This window comes from Crotalus tigris, unplaced genomic scaffold (genome assembly GCF_016545835.1).
Source record: "Crotalus tigris isolate CLP2741 ecotype Arizona unplaced genomic scaffold, ASM1654583v1 scf7180000018260.1040479, whole genome shotgun sequence".
NCBI lineage: Eukaryota > Metazoa > Chordata > Lepidosauria > Squamata > Viperidae > Crotalus > Crotalus tigris.
This window is the reverse complement of record NW_024096909.1, coordinates 350,548-367,100: the sequence shown is the minus strand read 5'-3', so window position 1 is coordinate 367,100 and position 16,553 is coordinate 350,548. Positions and strand designations below refer to the sequence as shown.

Below are 16,553 nucleotides of genomic sequence, written 5' to 3'. Positions count from 1 at the left end.
GTAAACCACTTAAGAGAGTGCTATTAAGCACTATGAAGTGATATATAAGTCTAAGTGCTATTGCTATTTTAATCTAACAGAGAGGTTGTTATATTGTACTACTACCTTTGCATTTAAAAAGTTGGAGGTCACTTTTGTTTTATATTTTTGGTGTATTTTGTCATTTTTTAATGTTTTATTACTCCCTTTCCTTTTTCCTCCTTATATTCATTTATATTTTAATGTTTATGAAATACAATAAAGATATTTGTAAAAAAAAAAAAAGACAACTTACTAGGCTGATTTCTAACAAGCCTCAGACAAAAGATGTGGTTCCCCCCCCCCCAAGGCATTTAAGTGAATGGGCAGAATCCAGTAACAATAACAACTATCCAATTCATCTAGAACAGCAGGGAAGCTGAATGGCTAAAACCTTCCTTCCATTAGATTATTTGAATGAATTTGATAAATACAGCTGTTTACACATTACAATAAGTTAATTTCTCCTACAGAACATCCTTCCAACATCTCCTGCCAAGTAAGTGATGTGTGTTTAAACACTGACAAGCAGCCTGCATGCACTGATGAATTTCCTCTTAACATACCTCCTTAATTCATCAGATTTATATCTTGACTTTCCTTCAAGCAAGACAGAATACATATCACTCCCTCATCTAATTTTCCACCACAACCACCCTATGAATTAGAGTTGCTCTGGAGTCAGGCAGCCTTAAATCTAACAAATGAAGGAATGAATGGATTGATATCACAATCAACCCAAAGCCACTTCCATGGTTGAAGGTGGATTTTGAGTCTTCTTTGTGCTAATTTAACAGCTGAAGAACTACACTGCACTATCTATGTACCATGTTCTTTTCAGATCCAAGGTGGGAAAAATAGCCATGTGAAATATTTACAGAACACTGGGTTGATTTTACTTTCTAAAATACCCCAAACACAAATATGAGTAGATTTGGACACTCTACTTGGTGATATATCCATCTGTGAAAAAAATGCTATTTTACCAGGAAATAGTCTTTTTATCCTTTTCTATCAGAAATCAAAATAAAGATTAGATCTTTTAAAAAAAAGTTATAGGAGAGAAAAACAGAAATATCAAGGGCATTTTATTACATATAAAACTTATTAAAATAATTCTAATTAATACTGAACAGGGAGATGTTAATGAGTTTTTTTCTTTTTGGTTGGAATGGGACTTTTCTTTGCAGGTTTGCTTTGAGTTTTTGGCTCATACAGTGCATTTCGTAAAAATCTTGATGCCGCGCCTTTATCCAGCTTGGCAGCTTTTTTCTTTTCTTCAATCTCTTTCACTCTGTTCATGTATGTTCTTATTCTCTCCTGAAACATATGAAAATATAAAAAGTACATTTCCTATCATATCAAAAGGACCAAATATATTTTCAAACTCAAGTCAGCTGAAAAAAAGGCCAACAGTGAAGTTATTGAGACGTTCGAGCAGTATTTCAAAATACAGTGGAGAGTTTTGAATATTGAGCAAGTATTATCAGGGATACATACAAAATCCAAAGAAGATGCCCCTTTCCTGGAGGAAGATGCACGAGGAGGTTTCACATTGGTAAACAACTCTCTGGATGAGCCCATATCCAACCTCCTAGGCAGTACTACCTGACATGTGCCTTATGTTATTGAACTACTATTTTTCTTTCAGATCACCCAAATCTCAAAAGTTATTGCTAATGTAACAGATAGGAAGGCCATTTGACTCTGTGTTTCCTTCAATTGAAGTTGGCCAAAATGATCAAAAGGCAAGTTTTAAAACAGACATGTCAAACTTGCACAATGTATCGGAGCTTTTTCGCCATTGACAGCAATGGGGTGGGCGTGGTTTTCCGATGACGCATCTGGCTCACTGGCCGGCAGTTTGACACCCCTGTTTTAAAACTACCAATCAAATCAAATTGTTGTAACCTAAGCAAATATGACTTCCCATATGCAAGAATCAGTTGTTCCCAGTTCCAAAGAAGAGGTTTAATTTTAATCCTAATAAAGTGTAGTTTGTATAAAAATTCTCATATACTCATACACCTTACAGAACAGTCACTGTTTTATATCTTAATCTCTTCTACAAGATTACAAGAGAATGTGTGTGTGTGTGTGTGTGTGTGTGAGAGAGAGAGAGAGAGAGAGAGGGAGGGAGGGAGGGAGGGAGGGAGAGAATATTAATGAAAAATGGATTTGGACATCACAGAGCACTTGAGAATATCAATCTACTGAGCACCTATTACAAAGCATGAAGTTGCAAATCTGAAGGAAGCAAAACTGCTAAAAAAGTGCCTTGCTCCAAATCTATTTAGCATCTGTATACTGAAAAAAGATATTGTGTTGCTAAAAAAGATATGCAAAACCCCCATGATTAAGGAATTGGAGCAACTGTCCTGAAATAAAAGGTTAAAAGTAAGGCTTCCTAGCTTAGAAGAAAAGCAAAATAGTGGGTAACAATTATATCTGGGGTGAATCATTAAGGTAGTTTTTCTTTTTTTTTTCCCCTCCTCTTTTCTTAACAGAACAAATCAGTATTGTATAACAAATAATAGAAAATTCAGGTTGGATAAAAAAAAAAGTACTATACATAGTACTTTCTTGACATGTAAAATTTGCAAAAGATGTACTGAAGATAATACCAACATTTAAAAGGAAAGAGAAGAGGGAAACCACAGCAAGGTGGATGGGCTCAATAACAATGGATGGGCTCAATAACCAGGAGTCTTGAAGGGACAGGTTGGGGACAGATCATTTTGGAGTCTACCAGCATGATTGCTAAGAATGACATTGAAATAATCAGTCAATCAGTTAACTGATCAATGGCTCCTTGCCACAGCAATAACTATGTCATGTTCCACTATCTCTCTTGCTGAATGGCATTAAGTAGGAAGGGGCATTCCTGCCCTGCTTGTGAGCCTCCCTTTAGCATCTGAATGGCCATTCCAGAATCAGAATGTACCTTTGGTGAGCCATGACGGTTCTTCTTATGATATGCTAGCATGGCTGAAGTGTTGCTAAGGATCTTATGATGGAGGTAGCAGAAGAAGCAGCCACATAGGTAAACTGCTGTGTGCAGTATGGAGCAGTGTGGCCCAGACAAAATAAATCCAAGAGAACTCTGCTTCTTTTGACAATTGTATGTCTTAGACTAAACAGTATTCTACAGAATAGGAAAACAGCTTTTGACTTCTGTTTTGGCCTCAGTTAATTTCCCCATGCTCTCGGCCATCACTTTTGCCCCAAGGCCAGACTTCTGAGGTAGCCCTCAGCATCTCAGAAAAGGATTATTTTGGGAGTTGGGAAAGAAATGGGAGATTTTTCTTCCACTAGAACAGTAGGGGAAGGGCCTTTTCTGTGGTGGCTCCGACCTGGTGGAATCAACTTCCCCCCGAGGTTCGAACTACTCCCACCCTGCCGGCCTTTAAGAAAGCCGTTAAAACTCTCCTGTTCCGACAGGCCTGGGGCTGATGTCCCCGGGGGGGGCCGGGATATGATCGGACTCGCGGTATGACTGTATTATTTTATTGTTTTATGATTGTTTTAACTCTGTACGCCGCCCTGAGTCCTTTGGGATTGGGTGGCATATAAATAAAATTAAATAAATAAAATAAATAAATAAATAGGGCCAACATTTAATTTGATTCTTACTGTGTCCTTCAACTCTACTTTATCTCAATCATTCTGTCAGGATATAAGAAAGAGTATAATAGGAAGTAGAACTGCAGCACTAGCTCACCTAAAAAAAAAAAAACAGGAATTGTTGGCTCCTTTTTTTTCTTTCCAGCTAGCTGTGAAAGATGACTAAGAACTTCCAGTTGTATTATACCTGGTTATTACAAAATGGATATAAAATTAAAAGTCTTGCTTTCTGTTCCCTTCCCTTTCAATTCTTCCTTTTATTTCATCCCTTTTTAGATTTAGGGGGAGGGACTCCTGAATTATCAGTAACTTAGTTTGGGAGCCTTTCTGACAAAGGAATGATGTATAAATTATGATTTTAACTCTTTGATCCAAGTCACCAGCATTCATCCCCTTAACAGAGAAATTCCACATTTCTGTAAATGTTTTAATATCAAATAAAATCTTCATCTTCTAGTTCCCCTTCCCCAATAACACCAGCACACACACACACACACACACACACACACACACAACACACACACACACACACAAATGATAAATGTAAACTGATGGATTAATTATAGTTTCCCTTTTAAGGGAATTTAGAGATTGCTAAATGCAATCACCCAATTGTTGCAACTCTCCCTGGAAAATTAAGTGATTTCCATTCATTCAGTCAAGGCAATTGCTTTATTTTAAGTTTGTCTGCTACCAAATCTTAGTACTACTGCCTTTTGTAGAAAATGTGTAAATTAATTTTGACAAAATTACTTGTAAAAGCACATTCTTTTAATACAACCGTTTATGTTAAAATTACCTAAATAAAGATTTCAAAACTCAACCAAATCTGTCTGAATTCCATTTCATTTGTTATTCTAATGACACATTAATAAAATAACAGAATAAGGCAGGAATGTTCATTAATCAGGCAATACTGCATCCTGCAATATCACTGCAAAGATTGTTTATTATATTGTTTTTAACGTTTATAATGTTTAATTATAATATTACTGCAAAAGACCTCATTTAGCAACTGCCTTGTTTAGTGGTCATTCACAATTAAGATGGTCATTAAAGTGCCCTTTTTCTTAGTGACCACTTTATTTAACAACCAATTTTCTTGTCCCTACTGTAATCATTAGATGAGGACTACCTATAGCACTTTTAAAGAATGGATCCTGGTCCAGAAGGGAATTGTAGGAAAAGTAATTCATAATCTACTCTGGGCACCAAAAGAACACTGAATTTATCAAATAATTGTCTCAAATTAGGGGTATACAAAGGCACTAGATTTCATTAATGATTTGATCTATCAGACTTCAGAAGAGATCGGAAATCTACACTGTTCAATGCCTTCCACAATTATGGAAGCCACTGATCAGGAGAGAATGCAAGTCTAAGGCTGGTTTCATTTTTCATACTAAGGAATGATTTATTTTGGATTAGGTTGTGTGAATCCAACCCTGGTATCTTATTCAATAAACTGTGGACAAATGCAACATTCAAACCTAACCAATATGTTAGTGACTACCTTCACACTTAATCCTAAATCACAATTTATTATTATGTGGATAAGCCTCTATAAGCCTAGCCAAATAGGCAGGCCTTGAATTTCTGTATTGTCATTATAACCCCAACTCAGTCACTAAATATATCACAAAACATTTGGCTTAACTCATAGACTGTTTAACTGAACAAATCAGAGTCTGATTTATAGCATGGCTCTTGGTTCATATATAAATAACATATCAAGATAAGTCTTCTTTCTTGTTGCAAGGGGGAGTACAAATCAAGGCTTGCACAGACTTGTACACATGGTCCTAAATGATGTCTTAGTATTATGTAGCAACCAGTTCAAGATCCAAAAAAAAAAAAAAAAAGCCAGTAAGAAATGATCTGCAGAACAAATTCTCAGGTAACATGAAATAACTATTTCACTGAAAAGATACTTTTCTCTCCAGGCAGATGAAAAGTCAGTTCTCAGTATCAAGCTACCAGTAATAGCAAAATAAAAAAGAGCAGCTGACTGATCTTTTATATGCAAGAAATGGACATCAAACTGAGCTTTAGAAGGAAATAACATCCATTTCACACGGCATATATTATAAAGTCTATAAGAAATTAAGAGAAGCTGAAAAATAACTGCTTTCCTCTTGGGAAGTTCAAGATAACAGGAAATATAACAGTGATTGAGCTTTTCAACTTTCATTATATTTACTGTACTGGATATTTACTAGCATGACATACTTTTCATACTGATGCGACCTGGGAAAGAGTTAAAAAAAATTGAGTGGCAATTTGGACAATCTTGAACAAAAAGCAGTTTTGCTTTAAAAAAAAGCAACGTACAGCCACTAACCAATATGTATATATGTATATACCTACATTTCCCTATGAATTTTATTTTGTAATTAATTTTATTTATTACCTGTATTTGTAGTTATTATTTTATTGTATTAACAACATGGCATATCTGGATAAGTCTAATATATAGAACGTAACAATTCTGGTAGCCAACTGTAGATTTGATCTGTAGTTTTTCTATCTGCCAAGCTAAATCACTTGATCTGTTTCTTCAAGTCAGCAGAATTTCTAAGATATCCAGTCTTATACATTCTGCTCATGCTTCTAAATGGATTATAAGACAAACCTAAAAGATTTATTATAGGCAGTAAATATGTCACTAATGCAGAATTACTGGACAGAACACATATAACTGGTGCCAAAAAAGCTTTTAGCTTTGTTGCTGAACTGGATTCTTTACTGCTGAGAAAATGAATTAATGGAGGGATTGGAGCAGGGGAGGAGGGAATCTTTCCCGTCTTTGCTAGTAAATCAAACACATGATACTTTTAAAGTCAGGCAGGAGTAAGAAAAGGTAGCCTTAGAGATTAACACGAGTCCAAGTATTTATAGGAAAACATACTGTACTGGAAGTTATAAATAATTATTAAGACAGGTAACATTTTTCCACTCCGTAAGGAAAGAGTTGGTTGGCACAAAATTCATTTTTTAAAAAAAATGAAAAAGAAGGAAAGGATCATCTTATTTGAGAACTGAACTGAGATCAAAACATCTACTTTGAAAATGACAATATCATTTTGAGCAAAAACTATGTCTGGGTATTCAAGGTTTTGCAAGGTAAGCAAATGAGATGAAGAACAGATTAGATCCCATGGCAGCTTTGTCTCAGGGCTATCATATCTGGTTTGCAAAACAGCGGATAACCAGGGCAACAAAGAAATACCGAAAGTCCTTTTTGCTGCCACCTAGAGGTCATTAAGATTTTTACAACCCAGATATACAGTAGTAGTCCAGCTTTTATTTATTTATTTATTTTTTGGCTACAGGAACATTTGCAACAAAGTGATCCCTCAAACAAACCGCAGATGTTGTGATTCCCCACTTGCAGTAGAAGTGAAGCAATTCATCTCTGTTCTCCACCATGCATATGGAAGGCTTACACTAAGTGAGACACAGGCTTGTTGTTCTCCAGTGCTGCTCTGTTACCTTCACTTTTTTTTCCTGTCAAAATACTGACTGGCAGTTAAACCAAACAGGCTGTTTACAATAATCACCCCCTTTAGAAAACAATATGAGAAAACTGCACTGCAGTGTTTTCTTATATTGAGAATTATATGCTTCATGGAAAAAGCAGAAGGAAAACTGTTTGTGATGTGCAATGATCAATATTTAACTCAATTATGCTTTGTTTGGAATTCACAAAATTTCTGCAAACCATTTTCTCAACACAAGAAGAATTTTGCACGGTAGCGAACATAAGACACTTACCAATTCCTGTTTGACTGGATGTTCCTTTGGATTTATTCCTTGTGTAGCAAGGTACACTGCAAAGTGAACATATTGTTACCAGAGTTAATTAGAAAGATGTAGCAGTATATTCTTCACTGTGTATTTAAAATACAGGAATACATTATCACTTGCATGACTGGAAAAGTCCTTTGCCAAATCCTTAACAATCAAAAGGTAAAATGTTTAAGACTTGGGAAAAGGGTATATTTTGGTATTACAAAACTAAGTGCAGGTGAAAGTGCAAGTAGCTACACAAGACATAGTTTACTTGCTTGCTTATTTATTTATCTGCTAACCTCTCACACAAGTAGCTACACAAAATAGTTTGATATTTAATTGCTAAGCTATCACTTAGTTCCAGAGATTCAGGCAGTTGACATTCCAACAAAACTCATAAAATAACATAAATATCAGAATAACAATATAAACATAATGAAAAGGGGGAATTAAAACTCATATAGGCAGTGCTTTTTTTGTAAAAAAAAAAAAAAAGGTGCTGGAACTCACACACGTCATACAACCTGCCTTGCCTATCCTACACGGTTCCATCCAAAAAAGATGCCGGAACTCCGTTCTGTGCGTTCTGTGACAAAAAAAGCCCTGCGTATAGGTATTAGAGGCCATTAATGTTTAAATATGCCAGTAGATGCAGATTCATCTGTATGTATTTCTTACTCTGCATACTTACCCCAAAACATTGAATTCAGTGTATAAGCAGAGACCAAATCTATTTTGGCTTGTTCAAGAGGATCTAGCTAAAATGAGAAAGATAAAATAACCTTCAAAACAGTTTATCATGCACGAATCATCCGATGACACTGGCACTGATGAAAATTATAGTCAATGCCTTTCCTTCTACATTGTGAAGCTAGACAGACATTAGCACTTTGCTGAACAAATGAGTTTACAAGTCTTTGAAAAAGATTCAGACAGGGAATCCCTACCTGTAATTTAGTCTTTTATCCATTATGCAGCCCTTATTCTCACCTAAAATAGAGAATGTGTTCTTTCTTGAAAAATGGGAGTACCATTATCTGTTTGAGTTGCTTTCTCTCCTCCAAGTCCTTCTAGATATGCTGGACATGAACTCACATAGCCCATCAGACAGCTAAGGAATTATAGGAACAAAGTCAAGAACCTCTGGTGGGCACTGCTTAGGGGACCCTGCTCTAGGCACTTGCCACTTGTCATTTTTTGCACAATTCATGACTCTAAAATATCATGACCGCACATTAAAAGGCAAAAAGAGTTTAGGCAGCCAATGCCAATCTATCATTTTGTTCCTCTAGGTCTGCTAAAAACACAGGCTACAAGTTTGAACAGGGAACCTGTCAAAGGGCTGTATTGTAAAGCTGTTGTGCTCATAATTTATTTTTGACTGAAAGGCTGAAGACTTCAGGGGTGAAATTTCCTGATATATGAGCTCTTATTTTGCCCCAAAGAAACTACAAATTGGATGTACATAGGTACTTGTACAAAGAACTCAGGCAGCATCTTGTGCTGTTGCTTCAGGTTTAAAAAAGGGAACAAAGGATGCCTTATATATTCCTTTACTTCTTAAAAAAAACTTTCCCTGATACGTAGCAAAAATCCATCTAAATCAAACAATTTTGGACTTTCCATACCAGAACTCCCTTCTAGAGGCAAGGAAAGCAAGCAATATATTTTGCTTTTTAGTCACTGTGCATAACCCACTCAAGTGTTAAGAAAGCAACAAGCCCTGTAATTTTTATTTATTCTTCTAAATCTCTGTCACTGCCATTCCAACTGGCACCATCCAGATATATTGTTCTACAGCTCCAACCCATCCATCAGCACGGATAACAAAGAATTATAAGAATAATAATCAAACAAATATGCCTATGTCAAGGGTGTCAAACTCAATTTAACTGAGGGCCGCATCAGCATTGCGGTTGCCCTCGGGGGGGGGGGGTGTGTGACCAGTTCTACATCATTCGCGTCAATACCACTTTACAATGCCTTGGTAAAGCCACACTTGGAATACTGCATCCAGTTTTGGTCACCACGATGTAAAAAAGATGCTGAGACTCTAGAAAGAGTAAGAGAAGAGCAACAAAGATGATTAGGGGACTGGAGGCTAAAACATATAAGGAACGGTTGCTGGAATTGGGTATGTCTAGTTTAATGAAGAGAAGGACGAGGGGGGGACATGATAGCAGTGTTCCAATATCTCAGGAGCTGCCACAAAGAAGAGGGAGTCAAGCTATTTTCCAAGGCGCCTGAAGGCAGGACAAGAAGCAACGGATGGAAACTGATCAAGGAGAGAAGCAACTTAGAACTAAGGAGAAACTTCCTGACAGTTAGAACAATTAACCAATGGAACAACCTGCCTCCAGAAGCGGTGAATGCTCCACCACTGGAAGTTTTTAAGAAGAGACTGGACAGCCATTTGTCTGAAATGGGGTAGAGTTCCTGCCTGAGCAGGGGGTTGGACTCGATGACCTCCAAGGTCCCTTCCAACTTTATTATTATTATTATTATTATTATTATTATTATTATTATTATTAGGGCCTGTGGGGCCTGGGCAGGAGTGGGACAGATCTGAGGGTCTCTGGCAGAAGGGGGTGGGACTGGGGCAAGTGCCAAGGCATGGTCCACCGGGGCAAGTGCCAAGATGGCCACCACAAAATTGTACATTGGCTCCCGGCTGGCCTGGGCCAGGGCCAAGGCAGAGGGAGCCATTCCCTCACTGTTTCCAGGATGGCTTCGTGGGCCACATGAAATCACTTCGCGGGCTGCATCCGGCCACCAGGCCTTGTGTTTGACATGTCTGGCGTATGTGCAGAAAATCAAACTGGAGTCTCTCCAGTCAAGCTCACCAAGGGAGCAAGCAAAAATTAAACAGCAGCAAAAAGTTTCTTGCTCTCATCTTCTTACCTTCTGGAGGAGCTCACTTCTGGATACAGACATCATTGTCTTCAACACTGCATCTACTGAACCAACAGCTGTTTCAAAGGCTGAAAGGTAATCATGAATCTCTGTGGGGTAGTCTTCTTCGGCAGGATCCATTTTCAAGATGACACTCACTACATGAAAAGGTACCAAGAAATAAATAAGAAAACAAAGACTGTTCACAAATGGTGCCAAACTGTCTGGATTCACACATGCTAAACTACAGAACAATGTAGCTTACCACAATATAAAATACAAGCTATATATCGTTTGTGAAGTAGCAAAACTGGCTTACATGGTATTAAGGCTACCACTCCTCCTAACTGTAAATCAAAGTTTTGGACCCTTCAAAGAAGGGTAGTAGAGGTGGTCCTCAACTTACAACAGTTCATTTAATGACTGTTCGAAGTTACAATGACACTGAAAAAAGTGACTTCTGACGATTTTTCACACAATAACCATTGCAGCATTTCCATGTTTACATGATCAAAATTCACATGCTTGGCAATTGATTCATACTTAAGACTGCTGCTGTGTCCCAAGGTCATGTAACAAGCAAAGTCAAAAGGGGAAGCCAGATTCACTTAACAACTGTGTGACTATCTTAACAACTGCAGTGATTCACTTAACAGCTATGGCAAGATAGGTCTTAAAATGAGCCAAAACTCACTTAACAACTGAAATTAGCAACAGAACTTTGGGAAACCAAAACTAAACATTTCATATTAAAGTTCTGCACAATGTATGAATTGTGAATGTTAAACCATGTTTCATGACCTAATGTAATGTGACTTAAAGGGTTACGAAGAATAATGTGATGTAAAGAGTTGTGATGGGAGAGGATGGGATATATAATTTCAAAAAGAATTAAAACAAATCATGACTTAAGGCAATACACTAATTACTTAAGGTAGTATGAACATGTTGCTGCAGTTATATAAGAACAATTATTTATTTTTTAAAAGAAACCTGAAATAGAGAAATGATTAATCTATCAATTAATCATTTAGAGTAATTTCATGATATCTTCAGATATAGAAAAATATTTCTAGTTAATCAGAAAGTCAATATATTTATCAAATGTGGTCACAAAAGTTGCCAAATGCACAGCTGATTGTTACACGGTTCAACCAGTGTCAAAATATTTGTGTTACTTGCACAATATTTTGCACATATAATGAAACTAATTGTATCTCACCAAAGTTCATGAGGATTTCTCCCAAAATGGCAATCTCTCAACATCATGAGTCCTTATGGCCAATCAGAATTATTTCCACCTATACAAAAAGTCATTTCTACCTATAGACAGATGTTTAATTTCCTCCTGAACTTTCTCTGACCATTTGGATTCACTGAATCTTAATTTACTTAATGTGGAATCTATGTTATGGTATAAATTGCTTAGCATTATATAATTGAAATGGCCTAGAAGCCCTGGTAATAAATAAGTAAAAAAACAACCTGAAAAATTATTCTACCAAACAAAAACAGTATTTAAAAACCCCAAAAATATTAAGGGGTTTCTAAATACTCCCAGTTATAAAATGAAAGATAAACAGATAATTAAGCAGAGTCACAAGGGAAACAATACCAAATGGAGAAACTAGGCTGAATAAGTAATCATTTGAATCTGATGCTATTTACTAATTGACAGATTTTGCTAAAATGAGGAAATACAATGTTGTAATATTTGATTAGAAAAAAGACAATATCTACATTTATTGGTGCCTGCAAGCCTCTTATGGATTTTTTTGTGAAAAAGTGAACTTGTGATTTATGATTTTGATGATTTGATAGATTACAGAGAGTCATGATGTAGCTTAGACAAGGAGGTAAATTTATAAAGTACTTATAACTGATATAAAAAAAATCGTAAGCCACTTCTATCTTTATTCTTTCTTTGCTTTTTTTCTTCAACTTTTTTATTTTCTTGCACTTTTTGCCATTTCTTTTGTGTTTCTGTATCTCCCTCATTTTATATTAGTTTGTGTTAGCTTTTACTTTTTGTTTATATTTTTAAAATAAAAGTTATATACAATTTTATATACAACCTATATAAAATTATGGCGCTATGCTTCCAAATCCAATTGGAAGGGAGCAATGGAGGAAGTTTCCCTCTGCTGCTTGCAAAAGAGAAACTGTGAGAAACAAATATTCAACCACAATGGAGGCTGGATTTAGGAAGGCAATTAGTATATTCTGCAACAGAAGGCTGACCATCTAAATCAGAGGCCCCCAACCTTTTGGGCACCAGGGACCAGTTCCATGGAGAGAGGTTTTTCCATGGACGGGAAGGGGTTGCGGTTTCGTGTGCTGCCTGCATCTCACAGATAGGGCTTCACTTGTTTGCATGAACAGGTTTCTGGCATGCCACAAACTGGTGCCGGTCGATGGACCAGGGGTTGGGGACCCCTGATCTAAATCTGTGACACTCTAAAACAATTGAGTCGATGTCAATAAGGCAAAATGCCATGAGTGTGGTGCATATCATAAGAAATAGAAAAATTATATTACTACTGTTAGTTCATAAAAGGTGCTGAATGAATAATGAAAAGAACATAAAGTAGTACAACCACCAAGCATAGCTCAAAATCATGAAACTGCACACAGTTATTTAAAAATACATTCTTTTTGTTTCTGAGTTCAGTGATTCCTTAAATATTGTTTAGGAATATGAATAACGCCAACATTTAAAAAGGTTTTTTCCCTTGCACCCAATTGCTATTTACCAAACATCAACTGAGAGTTACTACATGGAATATATACTTTGTAGACTTTATGGTAATGTTTTCCTTTCAAATATTTAATATATAGGCCAGGTTCAAACCTGTTAAGCCATGTTTAACCACAGTTTGAATAAGCCACAAGCTAGATGTACATATACCATGAATCTTGGTTCACAAACTACAATGGTTAGATTGCATAACTAGGCTCATGAAACATTCAGAGCCCAATTATAGACAAACACAATATTGAAATAAGGAAAAGTCATGTCCTATTAAAACTCTTGAATCATATGAAGCGTAAAAATGTAAGCATTCAGGAAACTGCCACTTAATTGATAGCTTTAAATGACAATTCATGGGCTCTGTACAATTAGGAAGCAGGACTAAAAGTATAAAAATTTGGCTTTTCAAGAAAGTCTATAAATGGATTCTGGCATCAGGTAACTTTCACTTGTTAAAATACACACACACACATACACATACACACTAGATTGGATTCACATATTACATTAAATGATGATTTAAGCTAGGACTATCAGATCTGAGCTGCAAAAATCCAGAAGATCACTAGACAAGAGCAAAGACCTGCAGACAACTCTTACCATTTTGTTGCCATTTAGTGGCCATCCAGATTTGTGTACCCCAAATGTGGTAGCCTCAATTAAGCATGGTTTATTGAATGAACCCAACTGATTAGGCTCACACATTCTGCCATGCCAAAACCAAGTAAACAACATTGTCTTATGTAATGCCATATGAACCTAGCCACAATTTTATTTTGGAAAATGGTAAGTAAAACTGACCCAATTTCTCCACCTTGAACAATACTGAAAAAAGAGCATTCTGCCTTGACATCTATTTTCAGTTATACTGTTCAGGATAAAGCATCATGTTGGAGATTGGATTTGCTCTAGTGGACCAAAGTGCATCAGTTCCACTGATATAAGGTGGGGTGTTTCTATTTTACCCATCGGTCTCTCAGACAGATGTGACAACACAACGCTTTGTACTGGCATAGCCCAGACTGTTCCAAGCCCATAGCAGCAGCTTTTCAAAGTGACAAAGGGGATAAGAAAAGGGGCTGAAAAGTGGTTAAAATCGGGCCTCCGATCTCCTGCCACAACCAGAGCAACTATAAGCAAAAACACAGCCTTCGCAAGACAAGGCCTTTCTTCAGTCTATTGTCCAGCAAAGGCAGATGATGGCACCAACCCTGCAAGGTATAACTTCTCCCTCAAAGTCCCAAAGGTGCTTTTTTTTTTCTTTTCCAAAAGGCAACTGGCCTTCGTTTTTGCTTGAAGACGTTTCGCTTCTCGTCCAAGGCGCTTCTTCGTTCTGATTGTCAGAACTGAAGAAGATCCTTGGATGAGAAGCGAAACGTCTTCAACGGAAAAAGAAGCACCTTTGGGACAACCACCATGACCTGGATGCCTGAGAAGCTCCACAGACATTCTCTCTCCAAAGGCTGCTCAGCTGGCCCGTCCTTTGCGCAGCGGGAAAAGGATGCCCGGGCACGGCTGCTCCCAACCGTCAGGGCCGCGCACCCTGAACGTGGCCAAACGAACCACCCACGGCGGCAAGCGCCATCCGCCCTCAACCTACCCAGCCTTCTACCAGCACTTCCGACCTGCCGCGCGAAAAGAAGGACGCAACCTACCCGCACCGGCCTCCCCGCCCCTTGGCACCCACGTGACGGAGGCGAGTGCGGGAGATGAGGCGTAAGTAGGCGGAGTTACAGTATTAACTCCGGACCGGCTAGACCCGCAGTATTAATGGAAGAATCTCTCATTCCCCCCCCCCCCGATAAAAGGTGGTTCAATCCGATCCCCTTTCCTCCCATTCCCTTTTCGCCAGCTGCGATCCAAAGAATGGAATCAAGTTGCCTTAGCAATATAGTGTGTCCCTCCGTGTTTGGCGCTGTATGGCAGAAGCCTGGCAAGGAAATGGCCGGTCGGCTTGCTTTGAATGGCGATATATAGAGCCAAGCACGGGAAGGTGGTTCTCTTTCCCGCTGGACCTGTGCGGAAGGCATTCCGGCAGGAACAAAAGGTCGAGAGGAGGCATATCGGTCTAAGTGCTATTGCTATTAAAAGAGCTTTCTCGGCTTAGCGCCCGCCCTGCTACAAAGTGAAGGCCAAGCCTTGGGAAAGAGGTCGGCGTTGGGTTGGAGGAGGCTGCAATGTTCCTGGTTTATTGGGGCTTGCGCGGTGTTTTTCCCGAGCTCTCCTGGGGTATTTCCAGGTTTGTTCCGCCCTGTGAAAGCGCGTGCAATTACATAATTCAATCCTATCTTCATTTATTTCTCAGCAGATAGTGGCATTCGGATGATGTTACCGGAAGTCCAAAGCCTAGCAGTATGGTTAGCTCTGGCTGGGGACCACCCAGGACTCTTAGGGGTGCAGCCTGGAATGGGAAGTTGAAAAAAATCATGGAAGAGGACCAGGGACACAGTGCTTCCCTATTAATGCCTAAAAAACTGCCTGGGAGTGTCTATTTAATTATCAACTGCCACGTTTATTTTATCACAAATGTGGTTATTACTTGCTTCAGACAAAAGAGAGACAGATGTGTGAGAGGTAAAACGTTTCAAAGAAGGAAACCCCACCCCATATAGTCAGTTTTGTCCTGGAAAGATGTAAAACCAGTCAAGTGACCCATTAAACGTATCTAGACAGTTGCACTGACATCCATTATTATGAAATGCTTGGAGAAGCTGATAAAGGACATTATTGTATCAAGCTCCCTGCCAGCATTTGACTTGCTTGTTTGCTTACCGACCAAATCGCTCTACGGAGGATGCTATTCTATTCTCCATCAGAGCTTGAAGCACTTAGAGGAAAGAAATACTCAGGTATGTTTGTTGTTTGTCGACTTCAGTTTGGCATTTAACACAATCATTCCCCAGCAATTAGTAGACAAACTGGGCCTTTTAGGCTTAAACACTCCTTTGTGCAACTGAATTCTTGATTTTCTTACTAACAGGCCCCAATATGTCCGAGCTGGAACAAATATTTCTAACACCATTTTCTTGAGTGCAGGTTCTCCTCAGGGCTGTGTCCTAAATCCAAACATGATTCACCTGTGGAGATGGTTACCAGCATCGAATTCCTGGATGTGCATTTAATAAGTAGGCTGGCTTGGTCGCTCAACAGCGAGGCACTGATGAAGCAGGCACAGCAGCACCTGCATTTTCTACATCGCATGAGAAAAGCACATCTTCCTTTCCCTATCCTTACCACTTTCTACAGAGGGACGATTGAGAGCATCCTGTCATACAGCATCACAGTCTGGTTTAGAAGCATCACTGCTTCAGACAGGAAGGCAGTGCAGAGTGGTGAGGATAGCTGAAATGAATATTGGCAGTTCCCTCCCTTCCATCCAGGACACAGCATATAAGCTTTGCTTGAGCAGTGTCCACAAGATTGTCTGGGACACTACACACCCTCTTCACAACCTGTTTTCCTTGTTACCTTCTAG

The 16,553-nt window shown here is 38.3% G+C and overlaps 1 protein-coding gene across 2 annotated transcripts; it reads right to left on the bottom strand.

Moving 5' to 3' along the window:
• Positions 1 to 1,087: 1,087 nt before the first annotated feature.
• Positions 1,088 to 14,844, bottom strand: C1D (C1D nuclear receptor corepressor). Of its 2 annotated transcripts, none has more exons than XM_039349339.1 (5): positions 14,734 to 14,844; positions 10,336 to 10,484; positions 8,126 to 8,192; positions 7,417 to 7,472; positions 1,088 to 1,338 (listed from the first exon to the last, which is right to left on the bottom strand). In XM_039349339.1, exons 2-5 carry the CDS (start codon positions 10,465 to 10,467, stop codon positions 1,162 to 1,164), a joined length of 432 nt encoding a protein of 143 aa, XP_039205273.1. In that variant the 5' UTR covers positions 10,468 to 10,484; positions 14,734 to 14,844; the 3' UTR covers positions 1,088 to 1,161. The 2 variants fall into 2 exon arrangements, with proteins under 2 accessions (XP_039205273.1, XP_039205272.1); XM_039349338.1 differs by having other exon boundaries at positions 14,679 to 14,768.
• Positions 14,845 to 16,553: the final 1,709 nt, after the last annotated feature.

Coding starts and splice junctions, on each gene's coding strand:
- C1D (XM_039349339.1), bottom strand. CDS start 10,467: ATGGATCCTGCCGAAGAAGACTACCCCACAGAGATTCATGATTACCTT. Junction 7,473..8,125: donor ACTGAATTCAATGTTTTGGG/GTAAGTATGCAG, acceptor TTCACTTTGCAG/TGTACCTTGCTACACAAGGA. Junction 1,339..7,416: donor ATCCAGTCAAACAGGAATTG/GTAAGTGTCTTA, acceptor CATATGTTTCAG/GAGAGAATAAGAACATACAT.